At 47.4% G+C, this 14003-nt stretch overlaps 1 protein-coding gene across 1 annotated transcript in view; it reads left to right on the top strand.

Moving 5' to 3' along the window:
* The first annotated feature begins 10333 nt into the window (after positions 1–10333).
* LOC137098000 (cytochrome P450 3A9-like) overlaps positions 10334–14003 on the top strand; it is a 33620-nt gene continuing 29950 nt past the window's right edge. Inside the window, exons 1-3 of the mRNA XM_067473642.1 lie at positions 10334–10430; positions 13649–13742; positions 13880–13932. Of these exons, the coding sequence (XP_067329743.1) occupies positions 10360–10430; positions 13649–13742; positions 13880–13932 (218 nt within the window). The 5' untranslated portion in view covers positions 10334–10359. The remainder of the gene's footprint in view (positions 10431–13648; positions 13743–13879; positions 13933–14003) is intronic.

Here is a 14003-nt window from a genome sequence, read left to right as displayed (position 1 = left end):
GATTACGGATCGACAAACTTTTTAAACAGAGGGCCAGGTCACAGTCCCTCAAACTGTTGGAGGGCCAGATTATCTCCCTTTGTTTGCCAGTTATCAATCAGTCTTGTTGATATAATCTGGGTTTTTTGATGTTTAGCTGCAACCCAGCTTTTGCGCTTTCTTCTTTCACCTTGGTTAGAAGACTTCTCAGCTCCTCCTTGCTTTCGGCCATCAGAGTGGTATCATCTGCATATCTAAGGCTGTTAATGTTTCTTCCAGCATTTTCTACTCCAATCTTGGATTCGTCTGCACATCGCATGATGTGTTCTGCATACAAGTTGAATAGGTTGGGTGAGAGTAGACAACCCTGCCATACGCCTTTCCCAATCTTGAACCAATCTGTTGTTCCGTGGTCAGTTCTCACTGTTGCTACTGGGTCGTTATACAGATTCAGGAGACAAACAAGGTGATGTGGTATCCCCATTCCTTCTAGCCAAATGGGAGAGGAAGTAGCCACAATTCGGGCAAAAAACCCCAACATGGCGGCTGGCTACCGGACCAAGCTGAACAGATTAGCCGGAGGGAACCATCCAATCCAAATCCGCACACAGGTCTACTCCTTACAGATAAGCCCTACTGAGTTCAAGAGCTCCTATATCCAGATATACTCCTGGGTGGAATAGCAGGCTTATTTCCTTCAGATTAAGCTCATGTGGGATCAATATTCAAGCAAGAATGCCAATAAGTACATGTCTGTCTTTTTAATTAAATTGTATCACGAAGAGAGAAAAATAATGTTTTATTATGCTTCTTTTTGAAAATGACCTTCTCCTCCTAATGCACACACAGATATTATTGGATGAAATGAAAACAATGCACCTTAAATTTAGTTTCAGCCACATGTGTTAAACTCAAGATTTGTGGGCCAAATCCGGCCCTTCGTGCCTTCTTCTTTCTTTCTTTTTTGAATGTATTGCCCGCCTCTCTTTGTAACTCGAGATGGGATAGATCATTAAAACAAGAGATAAAGCAATGTTTTAAAAACCATACAAGATATACAGAGTCAAAATGCAAATTAAAATCCACTAATAAAATCCATATTGGGTTGCTGTGAATTTTCCGGGTTGTCTGGCCATGTTCCAGAAGCATTTTCTCCTGATGTTTTGCCCACATTTATGGCAGGTATTTTCAGAGGTTGTGAGTTCTGTTGGAAACTAGGCAAGTGGGGTTTATCTCTCTATATAAAAATGCTCTGTGCATAATGAGTGCCTTAAAAACAAAAGAACCAATGGACGAAATCACACCAAATTTGGCAACAACACAAGGAGTGATCATCACTCAAAAAATTATGATTTTGTCATTTGAGAGTTGTAGTTGCTGGGATTTATAGTTCACCTACAAAACATCTCACAACACAAGGAGTGATCATCACTCAAAAAATTATGATTTTGTCATTTGAGAGTTGTAGTTGCTGGGATTTATAGTTCACCTACAATCAAAGAGCATTCTGAACTCTATCGACGATGGAGTTGAACCAAACTAGGCACACAGAACTCCCATGACCAACAGAAAATATTGGAAGGGTTTGGTGGGCATTGACCTTGAGTTTGGGAGTTGTAGTTCACCTACATCCAGAGAGCACTGTGGACTCAAACAATGATGAATCTGGACCAAACTTGACACAAGCACTCAATACGCCCAAATATGAACACAGATGGAGTTTGGGGAAAATAAACCTTGACATTTGGGAGTTGTAGTCACTGGGATTCACAGTTCAGCTACAATCAAAGAGCATTCTCAACCCCATGAACAACAGAATCGGGGCAAACTTCCCACACAGAGCTCCCATGCCCAACAGAAAGTACTTAAAGCCATCCAATCCAACTCCCTTCATCAGGGCAAGAAAACGTAATCAAAGTCTTCCTGACAAAGAGCCATCCAGCCATAGAGATAGATAGATAGATAGATAGATAGATAGATAGATAGGGAGTTGTAGTTGCTGGGATTTATAGTTCACCTACAATCAAATAGCAGGATAGAATTGAACCAACTGGGGCATACAGGACTCCCATGACCAACAGAAAACACTAGAAGGGTTTGGTGGGCATTGACCTTGAGTTTGGGAGTTGTAATTCACCTACATCCAGAGACTACCATGGACTCAAACAACGATGGATCTGGACCAAACTTGGCATGAATATTCCACATGCCCAAATATGAACACAGATGGAGTTTGAGGGAAATAGACCTTGACATTTGGGAGTTGTAGTTACTGGGATTTATAGTTCACCTACAATCAAAGAGTGTTCTGAACCCCACCAATGACAGAATTGGGCCAAACTTCCCACACAAAACCTCCATGACCAACAGAAAACACTTAAGGCCATCCAGTCCAACTCCCTTCACCGGGGCAAGAAAACATAATCAAAGCCCTCCTGACAAAGAGCCATCCAGCCATAGGCCAACCAGACACTCTCCACATCAACACTGACAAAGAAACAGCAAGAATTACTGTTTACCCACAAGCATCAAGACATTACATATATTACAAACCAACACTTTCTCATTACTTTATTTTCCATATTAACAGACTAGACCACAGCAACGTGTGGTAGATATACAACTAGTATATCTATAAAATGATGTCCAGTGTGGGAGAAAGAACTCTTGCCTTTTGGAGGCAAGTGGGAATGTTGCAATTGGCCTCCCTGATTAGCGCTGAATGGCCTTGCAGCTCCCATGACCAAGAGGAAATCCTGGAAGGGTTTGGTGGGCATTGACCTTGAGTTTTGGAGTTGCAGGTCACCTACATCCAGGGAGCACTGTGGACTCAATGATAGCTCTGGACCAATATGCCCAAATGCCCAAATGTGAACACTGGTGGAGACTGGGGGAAATAGACCTTGACATTTGGGAGTTGTAGTTGTTGCAATTTACAGTTCACCTACAACCAAAGAGCATTGTGAACAGAGGTGGCCCTAGGTAATGTTCAACGGTAAGCAAACAGTATTTTGGCGCCCCCCCTCCCCCAACCAATCACTGATATATATTTTCTGTTCATTGTGAGAGTTCTTTGTGCCATATTTGGTTCAATATTTGGATGCGGAACAATGGCTTCAAACTACAAGAGAGGAGATTCCATCTGAACATGAGGAGGAGCTTCCTGACTGTGAGAGCCGTTCAGGAGTGGAACTCTCTGCCCCGGAGTGTGGTGGAGGCTCCTTCTTTGGAGGCTTTTAAACAGGGGCTGGATGGCCATCTGTCAGGGGTGATTTGAATGCAATATTCCTGCTTCTTGGCAGAATGGGGTTGGACTGGATGGCCCATGAGGTCTCTTCCAACTCTTTGATTCTATGATTCTATGAATTCCATCATTGGTGGAGTTCAGAATGCTTTTTGATTGTAGGTGAACTATACATCCCAGTAACTACAACTCGCATATGTCAAGATCTATTTCCCCCCAAGAGTGCCTCAAGAGCACCCCTGGGCAAAATCAACTATACTGCAAATGCTTACTTTGCATAATGGGTTGAATCCCATTAATTAATTCCAAGCATGGATTGAATCCCATTAATTAATTCCAAGCATGGAATTGGGCTAAACTTCCCACACAGAACCCCAGCCTTGCACGCTCTCCCTCTCCCGCACATACTCACTATGCACCGAGCACGCCTGCTCTCCCCTCCTTGCTTGGAGTCTTAGAAACAGCCCTCCCCTCGGCTGAAAGGTTGGCCAATCACAGTGGAGGAGGGCTTTTGGTGGGAGGATTTGTTGTCTGTTTCCAAAAAGGAAGAGAAGGACAGGCGGAGAGATCTTCAGCCTTCTCTGCCAAAGGGGTGCCTAAGACCATCAGAAATATATGTTTTCTGACGGTCCTTGGCGACCCCTCTGAAACTCCCTCACGATCCCCCCCCCAGGGGTCCCTCCCCCCAGGTTGAGAAACAATACTGGATCTGTGTTGTTGGAGGTTTTCATGGCTGGAATCACTAAGTTCTTGTGGGTTTTTTCCCAACCATCACCCAAGTCAAAAAAGAAGTAGCATTAAAGCCTTGGCAGACCGTGCAAAACGAATCTGCAAAGCCCACCTCCTCCAAGATGAACTGAACCACCTCAACTGGGCTCTCCAGGCCAATGGAGACTCCACCTCAGACATCAGAAGAGCTGCAAGACAACTGAGAACAAGCCACGAGAGTAAAGATGAAGATCCACCCAGAGGAAAAGTGTTCTTGCCAGACATCAAGGGAACCACTGACCGCATAGGGAAGCTGATGAGGAAACACAACATACGAACCACCTACAGACCTACTAAGAAAATCCAACCAATGCTCCGTTCAGCAAAGGACAAGAGGGATCCTCTCACCTCTGGAGGAGTCTACCGTATACCATGTAGCTGTGGACAAGTCTACATAGGGACCACCAAACGCAGCGCCCAGACACACATCAAGGAACATGAAAGGCACTGCAGACTACTTCAACCAGAGAAGTCAGCCATAGCAGAGCACCTGATGAACCAGCCTGGACACAGCATTTTATTTGAGAACACAGAAATGCTGGACCACTCTCACAACCACCATGTCAGACTACACAGAGAAGCCATTGAAATCCACAAGCATGTGGACAATTTCAACAGAAAGGAGGAAACCATGAAAATGAACAAAATCTGGCTACCAGTATTAAAAAATTCTAAAACTGCAACAGCAAAAACAGCAGAGAGGAAACAGGTAGGGACATCTAATTACCTCTCAAGAAGAGTTTGCTCCAGCCACAGTCAGCCCATTGTATTATTATTATTATTATTATTATTATAACTTTATTTGTACCCCGCTAGCATCTCCCGAAGGATTCGATGCGGCTTACAACAGGCCGAAGCCCACACAATACAACAACACAATACATAGCAAATAAGACAATTAAGCAGAAAAACAAATACAATAGCAATACAACAAGACATTATTAAAAACTGAGCCGGCTGGAGTAGGGGTACAGGATTAAAAGTGCTGATGTGTCGGAGGGATATGGGATTATAATATAAGTGCGGTGTGCAGTGTGCGGTGGTCTTAGTTCTGACTAAAGTGCTTCTGGGATTAGGGACTGGGGTTTCTAGTCAGAGAAGGCACACAGGGTTCCTAGTCTGAGAAGGCACATTTGAACAGCCAGGTTTTCAAATTCTTTCTGAAGACTGCCAGTGTAGGGGCTTGTCTGAGGTCTTTCGGGAGGGTGTTCCAGAGGCGGGGGGCCACCACGGAGAAGGCCCTGTCCCGTGTCCCCACCAAACGCGCTTGTGACGCGGGCGGGATCACGAGCAGGGCCTCTCCAGATGACCGGAGTGAGCGTGTGGGTTCGTAGACAGCGATGCGGTCACGCAGGTAGGGTGGTCCCAAACCGTTCAGGGCTTTGTAGGTAAGCACCTGCACCTTAAATTGGGCTCAGAAAATAAACGGCAGCCAGTGGAGCTCCTTAAACAGGAGGGTTGACCTCTCTCTGTAATGGGCCCCAGTTAACATTCTGGCTGCTGCCCGCTGGACCAATTGGAGTTTCCGAGCCGTTTTCAAGGGCAGCCCCATGTAGAGCGCGATGCAGTAATCCAGTCTAGAGGTGACTAAGGCATGGACCACCCCGGCCAGATCAGCCTTAGCGAGGTACGGTCGCAGCTGGCGCACAAGTCTCAGTTGTGCAAAAGCCCTCCCGGCCACCGCTGACGCCTGAGCCTCAAGCGTGAGCGATGAGTCCAGGAGAACTCTCAAGCTGCGGACCTGTGGTTTCAGGGGGAGTGTAACCCCGTCCAGCACAGGTTGCCACCCTATACCCTGATCAGGTTTACGATCGACCAGGAGGACCTCTGTCTTGTCGGGATTGATCTTCAGCTTGTTCATCCTCATCCAGATAAACACAGCGGCCAGGCACTCGTCTAGCACCCGAGAGGCCTCCTTGGAATTGGTTGGAAAAGAGTAGTAGAGTTGTGTGTCATCTGCATAGAGATGGCACCCAACTCCAAAACTCCGGATGACCTCTCCCAGCGGTTTCATGTAGATGTTGAAAAGCATGGGAGATAAAATAGAGCCTTGCGGGACCCCACAGGTCAAAGGCCAGGGATCCGAGCAGGCATCTCCCAGCTTCACCATCTGGGTTCGACCTTCCAGGAAGGACCGGAGCCACGACAAGACCGTGCCCCCGAGACCCATCCCAGAGAGTCGACCCAGAAGGATACCATGATTGATGGTATCAAAAGCCGCTGAGATGTCCAAGAGAACCAGCAGGGTCACACTCCCCCTGTCCAGTCCTCTACGGAGGTCATCCACCAAGGCAACCAAGGCTGTCTCGGTGCTGTGACCAGGCCTGAAACCAGACTGTGACTGATCTAGGTAACTGATGTCATCTAGGAAACCCTGGAGCTGAAGGGCGACCACCCGCTCCAGCACCTTACCCAAAAAAGGGAGGTTGGAGATCGGCCTGTAATTGTTCAGCACCGTAGAGTCAAGGGAAGACTTCTTAAGGAGTGGGCGAACCACAGCCTGTTTTAAGTTAGATGGAAAAATCCCTTGCTCCAACGATGCGTTAATGATCAACACAAACCAATCAACCAACCCCTCCTTGGCAGCTTTTATAAGCCAGGATGGGCAAGGGTCTAGGGCCGAAGTGGTCGCCCTCACAGCCCCCAGGACCTCCTCCACGGTCTCAGGAAGAACAAGCCGAAAAGAATCCCACAAAATTGGACAAGCAGATGCCTCAGTCACCTCCTCTGGCACTGCGATGAAATTGGAGTCGAGCTCAAGACGTAGCTGGGCAACTTTGCCTGCAAAATGGTGTGCGAAATCGCAACACCGAGCTGCTGGGTCGTCAGAGGTCTCCTCCACCACAGGCAGGTGAAGGAGCTCCCCGACAACCCGGTACAGCTCTGATGACCTATTTGCTGCAGAAGCTATACGGGTGGTCGTGAAAGATTCTCTGGCCACCCGTATAGCCACAGAGTATAAGAGAGGCCCTAGCCCGTGCTTGATCAGACACGTCCCGATATTTTCTCCACTTGCGCTCTAGCCCCCTTCTCGTGTGCTTCATCACAACCAACTCCCCGGTGAACCAAGGAGACGGCCTGTCATGACGCAGCGAGATGGGGCGTTCGGGAGCGATCGTATTTATCGCCCTGGACATCTCCTTGTTATAGAGATCGACCAAGGCGTCAACAGGATCGCCAGGCTCCATGGCAGGAAGAACCCCAAGATTCCTCAGGAGTCCATCTGGATCCATCAGTCTCCTGGGGCGGACCATCTTAATTTGTCCTCCACCCCTGCGAAGGTTGGGGGTCGCAGCAAGTCTAAAACTGACCAGATAGTGATCAGACCATGACACTGGAAGGGTGTTTTGTTCTTCCACTCTGATAATTTCACTGTCCGCCACAAAAACTAGGTCAAGAGTATGTTCGGCCTGATGGGTGGGTCCTGATATAATTTGTGACAGTCCCATGGTCGTCATGGCGGCCATAAAGTCCTGAGCTGCGCCAGACAAAGAGGTCTCAGCATGAATGTTAAAATCTCCCAGCACCACCAGGCGCTGGGAGACCAGGGCCGAATTAGAGACCACTTCCGCTAGCTCAGACAGGGAACCTGCTGGGTCGCGGGGTGGGCGGTACACTAGCAGGAACCCCACACTGTCACGGTTCCCCACCCTCAGGAGGACACACTCAAACCCAGGTGCTTGCGGTACAGCGCATCTGGTCACGGCAATGGATTGCCGAAAGACCACTGCGACCCCTCCTCCCCGCCCCCCCTGTCTGGCCTGCTGATGCACCCCGAAGCCCGGTGGGCACAGCTGAGTGAGATTTACTCCCCCCAGCTCGTCCAGCCAGGTCTCCGTGATGCATGCCAGATCCGCTCTCTCATCCAGGATCAGGTCCTGGATGGCGGAGGTCTTACCATTAATGGATCTGGCGTTAATCAGCAGGACCTTGAGACCGAGGGGACTGCCATGGCACCTACCACTTCCTACCTTCTCCAGGATCGCAAAAACTCTGTTGCGCTTCTCCCTGGGATGTTGGTGACCCACGAGTCTCCTCCCCCACACGACCTGGATGGCTCCCCCCCTCTGGGGCCCCCTCCCCTACATGGATGGAATCTGTGGCTAGTCAACTCTCAGAAGAGGTGAGGCTGGAGTATAATCTCCCCTGGGTGTTTGATAGGGATGTTTCCGATGATGGGGTGGGCGGAGAGTCAGCGGGGGAACTGAGTGGACTAAATAGGGGAAGAGTCCTTGGGTGGGAGAGAGTGGCTGATTGTCAAGGGACAACTGGGGCGGATGGGGTCTCGAATTGGTACAAACCAGGAGGGGGAGCCCTAATCGGAGAACTGTCTGTGGAATTCTCACGGGGGCCTGATGGAACAGGGCGAGAGGGCACCCCGGTGTCAAGAAGGGGGCAAATGAAGGGGTCCACAATTACCCTTCTGATGGTAATGCCCCATTTCTTCAGACAGGATTGCATTGACATAAGCTCGCCAAGCCAGCGGTTTTCTTCTGGTGTTATTAGAAGGCGAGAGGAGCGGTCAGGAGATTGATAGTCCCTCCGCAGCCATGTTATGGCCTCCAATCTTATGTCCCGTGATCTTTTTCCTAAGATTTGGGCTAATGAGTCACAGACCGCCCTCCTGGAGGTCCATCTGCCTCTGTTTATCATTAGGTCAGCAATGTCCACCGCAAAATTGTCTGTTAGGAGATGTTGGTCCTGGACAGGAGCTGCGGTTGGCTGAGCAATATGATCTGATGTTACATCATTAGTTGTCCTCAGGGAGCCCGTCAAAGTCCGCTGCCACTCCCTGATGTTCTCATTCCTATGTGTGCCCGACAACCCTCCCCCACCCTCAATCATCTTATCATCCATTCCTCCTTCCACTCCAGGGTCCAATGTGCCATTCTCCCCATTAGGGTCCAAATCCTTAGACAGATCCGCACATGATACATTGTCTGTCCTTGGAGGATCGGATTGCACTGAAGTTCCTAATAGGGGTGCAAAGCCTCTACAGAGATGGTCCATTTTCTCATTCAGGATCTTAAGTTGAAGCAGCAAATGGTTGAATGATTCCTTCAGGAGGTCATAAAAGTGCAATAAGGCGTCCTTCACATGAGACTCTGTTTCTGCCATTCCTGTGTCTGTATCAATTGCCACTCACACCACTAACATACATCCACTCTATCAAACTCTCATACACGTCCAACATCCGCCACAGTCATTCGCTCTCTAACACTTCACATTCATGTACATCCAACTACCAATCACACTTCCTATGTCTCTGCTATTCTTACTACAGCCAGTCTCAAGTGCTCTCCTGGGCCACTTCATACAAGTCCCTTTCATGCAATCCTATCCTCTACTTCCAATTCCTATATATAATCCTAGTTAGTTCTTGTACCTCCTGTCACAGTCAGCAACAACACATACAACATACAAACATACAGCCAACTATAACTAACTATATAGTAACTAGCCAAAAAGAGAAAGTAGGAAAAAAAATTAAAAAAAATAAAAACAACAACAAAATTAAAAAGTCAGATGGCGGAGATCACAGCAACAACGATGGAAATATTGTCCATGCTTCACACTCCTCTGATGGAAGTCAGCCGGGGGGCCTTGCTTCTCTCCCCTCCCCCAAGGCAGCGGGAGAGGGGCGCTCGGCGGCGGGGGGGCCTAGCAGGCCCGATGGAGGGGGCCTTGCTAATCAAGGTGTATGTTAATCAAGGTGGTCAGTTGAAATATTCACACCTAGCCCAACTGACAAAAGTCCTTTGTCCCACCCTGGTCATTCCACAGATATATAAACCCTTTTTCCTACTTCCAACAGACCTCACTACCTCTGAGGATGCTTGCCATAGATGCAGGCGAAAAGTCAGGAGAGAATGCCTCTAGAACATGGCTCTATAGCCCGAAAAAACCCACAAGAACTTAGTGATTCCAGCCATGAAAGCCTTCGACAATACTGGATCTGTTCCTTATGAATTCCCAGGCCTTGAAAAAGTTACTTCTTAGAGCTCCAGTTTATAGAATCCCTGCTTTGCAGCTCTCTTGCACACAGTAAAGTAAAGCCAAGAGCTGTTCTCTGTGTGAGAGTGTGTGTGTGTTTGTTTGTTTATTCCCAAGCACAATGTCCCAGTGTAAAAACAAAAGTGCCGCCAACTCTGCTTCCAAGCTTAGCCTTGCTGTGTCATTTGCCAGCTCCTGTTAATATTAGGGAAAAAAAGTCAAACAAAGCCCTCCAGTCTGTTCCACGTGATTTCCAAAGGAGCGGCTGCCATTCAAGCAAAGTTCATCTCAGATTGCTAAATAACATTAAAAATAGAAAGGCCGAGGAAGGCGGTGGAGAGAGAAGGAAAGTTTCCACAGAGTTTCCACACAAGATGGACTTCTTCCTCAGCTATTTGTCGGAAAAGTGGCTCCTCATTGGTGTCCTTGTGGCCCTGTTCATGCTGTAAGTATGTCTGGGGTGGACATTGGAGGAAGCAATGTCTTTATAGAGGGAAGGACCTGGAAGATATCATTTTGACTGTTGTTTATACATCCGAGAAGGACCAGCGTCTGCTGCAAATAGATCCAAATATTAAAACATGTTTACAAGACAGAAAAACCATGCTGATGTATTGTCGAAGGCTTTGTGGCTGGAATCACTGAGTTGTGAGTTTTTTGGGCTGTCTGGGCATGTTCCAGAAGCATTCTCTCCTGACATTTCTCTTATATATCCACGGAATGTTGTCCAGAGTGGGAGAAAGAATTCTTTTCTGTTTGAGGCAAGTGTGAAAGTTGCAATTCGCCACCTTGGATAGCATTGAATGGCTTAGCAGTTTCAAGGTCTGGCTTCTTACTGCTGGAGGAATCCTTTCATAGAATCATAGAATCAAAGAGTTGGAAGAGACCTCCTGGGCCATCCAGTCCAACCGCATTCTGCCAAGAAGCAGGAATATTGCATTCAAATCACCCGAGACAGATCATAGAATCATAGAATCAAAGAGTTGGAAGAGACCTCATGGGCCATCCAGTCCAACCCCATTCTGCCAAGAAGCAGGAATATTGCATTCAAAGCACCCCTGACAGATGGCCATCCAGCCTCTGTTCAAAAGCTTCCAAAGAAGGAGCCTCCACCACACTCCGGGGCAGAGAGTTCCACTGCTGAACGGCTCTCACAGTCAGGAAGTTCTTCCTCATGTTCAGATGGAATCTCCTCTCTTGTAGTTTGAAGCCATTGTTCCCTTGCGTCCCAGTCTCCAGGGAAGCAAAAAACAAGCTTGCTCCCTCCTCCCTATGGCTTCCTCTCACATAATTATACGTGGCTATCATATCCCCTCTCAGCCTTCTCTTCTTCAGGCTAAACATGCCCAGCTCCTTAAGCCGCTCCTCATAGGGCTTGTTCTCCAGACCCTTGATCATTTTAGTCGCCCTCCTCTGGACACATTCCAGCTTGTCAATATCTCTCTTGAATTGTGGTGCCCAGAATAGGACACAATATTCCAGGTGTGGTCCAACCAAAGCAGAATAGAAGGGTAGCATTACTTCCCTACATCTAGACACTATGCTCCTCTTGATGCAGGCCAAAATCCCATTGGCTTTTTTTGTCGCCACATCACATTGTTGGCTCATGTTTAACTTGTTGTCCACGAGGACTCCAAGATCTTTTTCACATGTACTGCTCTCAAGCCAGGCATTGTCCCCCATTCTGTATCTTTGCATTTCATTTTTTCTTTGTTAGGAGGGGATTCGTTGACCCTGATTGTTTCTTGTCTGGAATCCCCCTGTTTTTGAGTGTTGTTCTTTATTTACTGTTATGAATTTGGAGGATTTTTAAAATACTGGTAACCAGATTTTGTTCATTTTCATGTCCCCCCCCCCCCTTTCTGTTGAAATTGTCCACATGGTTGTGGATTTCAATCGCCAGCTAATCAGGGCCACCTCCCAACAAAGGATTCCCCCAGGCAGTAAGAAGCCACACCTTGAAACTGCTAGGCCATCCAATGCTAATCAAGTTGGCCAATTGAAACATTCACACTTACCTAAAAAAGACATGAGTTTTTTCTCCCACCCTGGACATTCCACAGATATATAAACCCAATTTTTCTAGTTTCCAACAGACCTCACAACCTCTGCCTGTCGCTGATGCAGGCAAAGCGTCAGGAGAGAATGCTTCTGGAACATGGCCAGACAGCCTGGAAAACACAACAACCCAAACCATGCTGAGTTTTCTTCTGCCTAAGTCCTTCTGCTACTTTAATAGGATCTTGTCCTTCCATGATGTGAGATTTTTATGGGCACTCTCCACTTCTAACCCACTCTTTTCTGTCATTCCCTTTTTGATAAAACAAGTTATCACATGAGTAAAGATGTACAGTATTTTGTTAACATTCAATTGTCCCAATTTTGCGATGACAGTCCCAAATAATCCACAGTTATTATTCTGTCGCTTGAAACGAATAGCCTTTAAAACAGGATGTGCAACTTTAGCCCAGCGGGAAGCCAGGGGGCCTGAAGAGAAATTCTTAAGGATTTTCACCATAGACAGTCTCTAGAGGGCTTGTGAAGTATAACAAAGTCTTTTATTGGTGAACAATCAACAGAAACTTCCTTTGTCTTCAAAAGGTTAAACAAATACTTCCAGGCTTTTGTGCAACTGGTGGCTTCTAACTGTTACTTTTACTCTAAAGGAAAATCCCTTTCCAAACTTCTCCCAGGCTGACTGTGATCCTAAAGCTAACTGATGTGGGTTCCACTACCGGGTTGAACTGCATCTCAAAGCACCGAGTGGACCTACCAGTAGGCCTGTAGTCACTTCAGCTGGAGTTCTTAGATGTTCAAAGCTTTCCCTCCAAAATTCCTCAGAGCTTTAGGGCTGTTTCCCTGGGTATCTTTGGGAATCTTTAGATGCTCTTAAGACTGTTCTCCCCCAGAGGTCTTAAGGGTTGAAGCCTTTGTACAGGAGAAGTCTGTATACATCCTGTACATTGACTTTCCTTGCTGAGACTGACTGAAAATGGCTCCCTTCCCTTCTCAATTGTCCTGAACAGGGGGCAGAACCAAACTTAACGATGATGGACAGGGGGCCTGCCCTATAACTGCAAACTTTAACAGGAATCCACCCTTCTGCAGAATCCCAAGCCTTGGGCTGCAATCAAACACTTAATACAAAGCAAATAAAGTTGGAGCTTCTGGTATAGCTGTACCCAGGCATGTAGCTGGGGGGGGGGGGGGGGGCTTGAGCCCCCCCCCCCGAAATTCTCATGGTGGTTCGCGAAAAGGCCATACTGGTGCATTATTTAAACTGTTATGTTTATTCATATCATGATCTGATCACCATACTCAATATATCCCATATGCATGGGGGTATTGGGGTAATGATGCAAAAGGTTTGCTAGGCTAGACCCTCTTTCACTCAGACTCAGCCCCCCCGAAACTCAGCCCCCCGAAACTCAGCCCCCCTGAACCCCCCCTGAAAATTTTTTAGCCCCCCCCCCCCTCCCCGAAACAAAATCCTGGCTACGGGCCTGGCTGTACCAGCACAGTTATCCCACTTTTAAAATGTCCTCATTGCGCTCTCCTCCCATTTCCATCCCTTGTGCTACAAATGGAGTTCCAAATGCCAAAATAGTTCTCAATTAATCTGGAGTGTTGTACTAATCTCTCTCATACCGTTTGTCTTTCCAGATACGGGATATGGCCCTACAATTTTTTTAAGAAGCTGGGGATCCCTGGGCCAAGACCTTTGCCTTTCATTGGCACTCTTCGCGAACACCGAATAGTGAGTATCCAGGGATATTAATGTGAGGATCAGCAAAATGCAGCTCAACAGTGGAGGCTGCAAAGAGATGGAATATACATTTGTCTTGCAGAGTCTTTTCTCTCCTTGCTTTTCTGATGTCTCTTTTGTTTTGGCAGGGAGTAAACAACTTCGACCAGCAATCCCGTGAGAAGTATGGTAAAATCTGGGGGTGAGTCTTCCACAAAAAGAGACAGAGGGTCGGCAGAGTGGCTACAGCCCTAGATTAGTTTGCCTGGCTTG

This window comes from Anolis sagrei, chromosome X (genome assembly GCF_037176765.1).
Source record: "Anolis sagrei isolate rAnoSag1 chromosome X, rAnoSag1.mat, whole genome shotgun sequence".
Classification (NCBI taxonomy): domain Eukaryota; kingdom Metazoa; phylum Chordata; class Lepidosauria; order Squamata; family Dactyloidae; genus Anolis; species Anolis sagrei.
The sequence above is the reverse complement of the archived record's forward strand: the minus strand, read 5'-3'. Positions and strand labels throughout refer to the sequence as shown.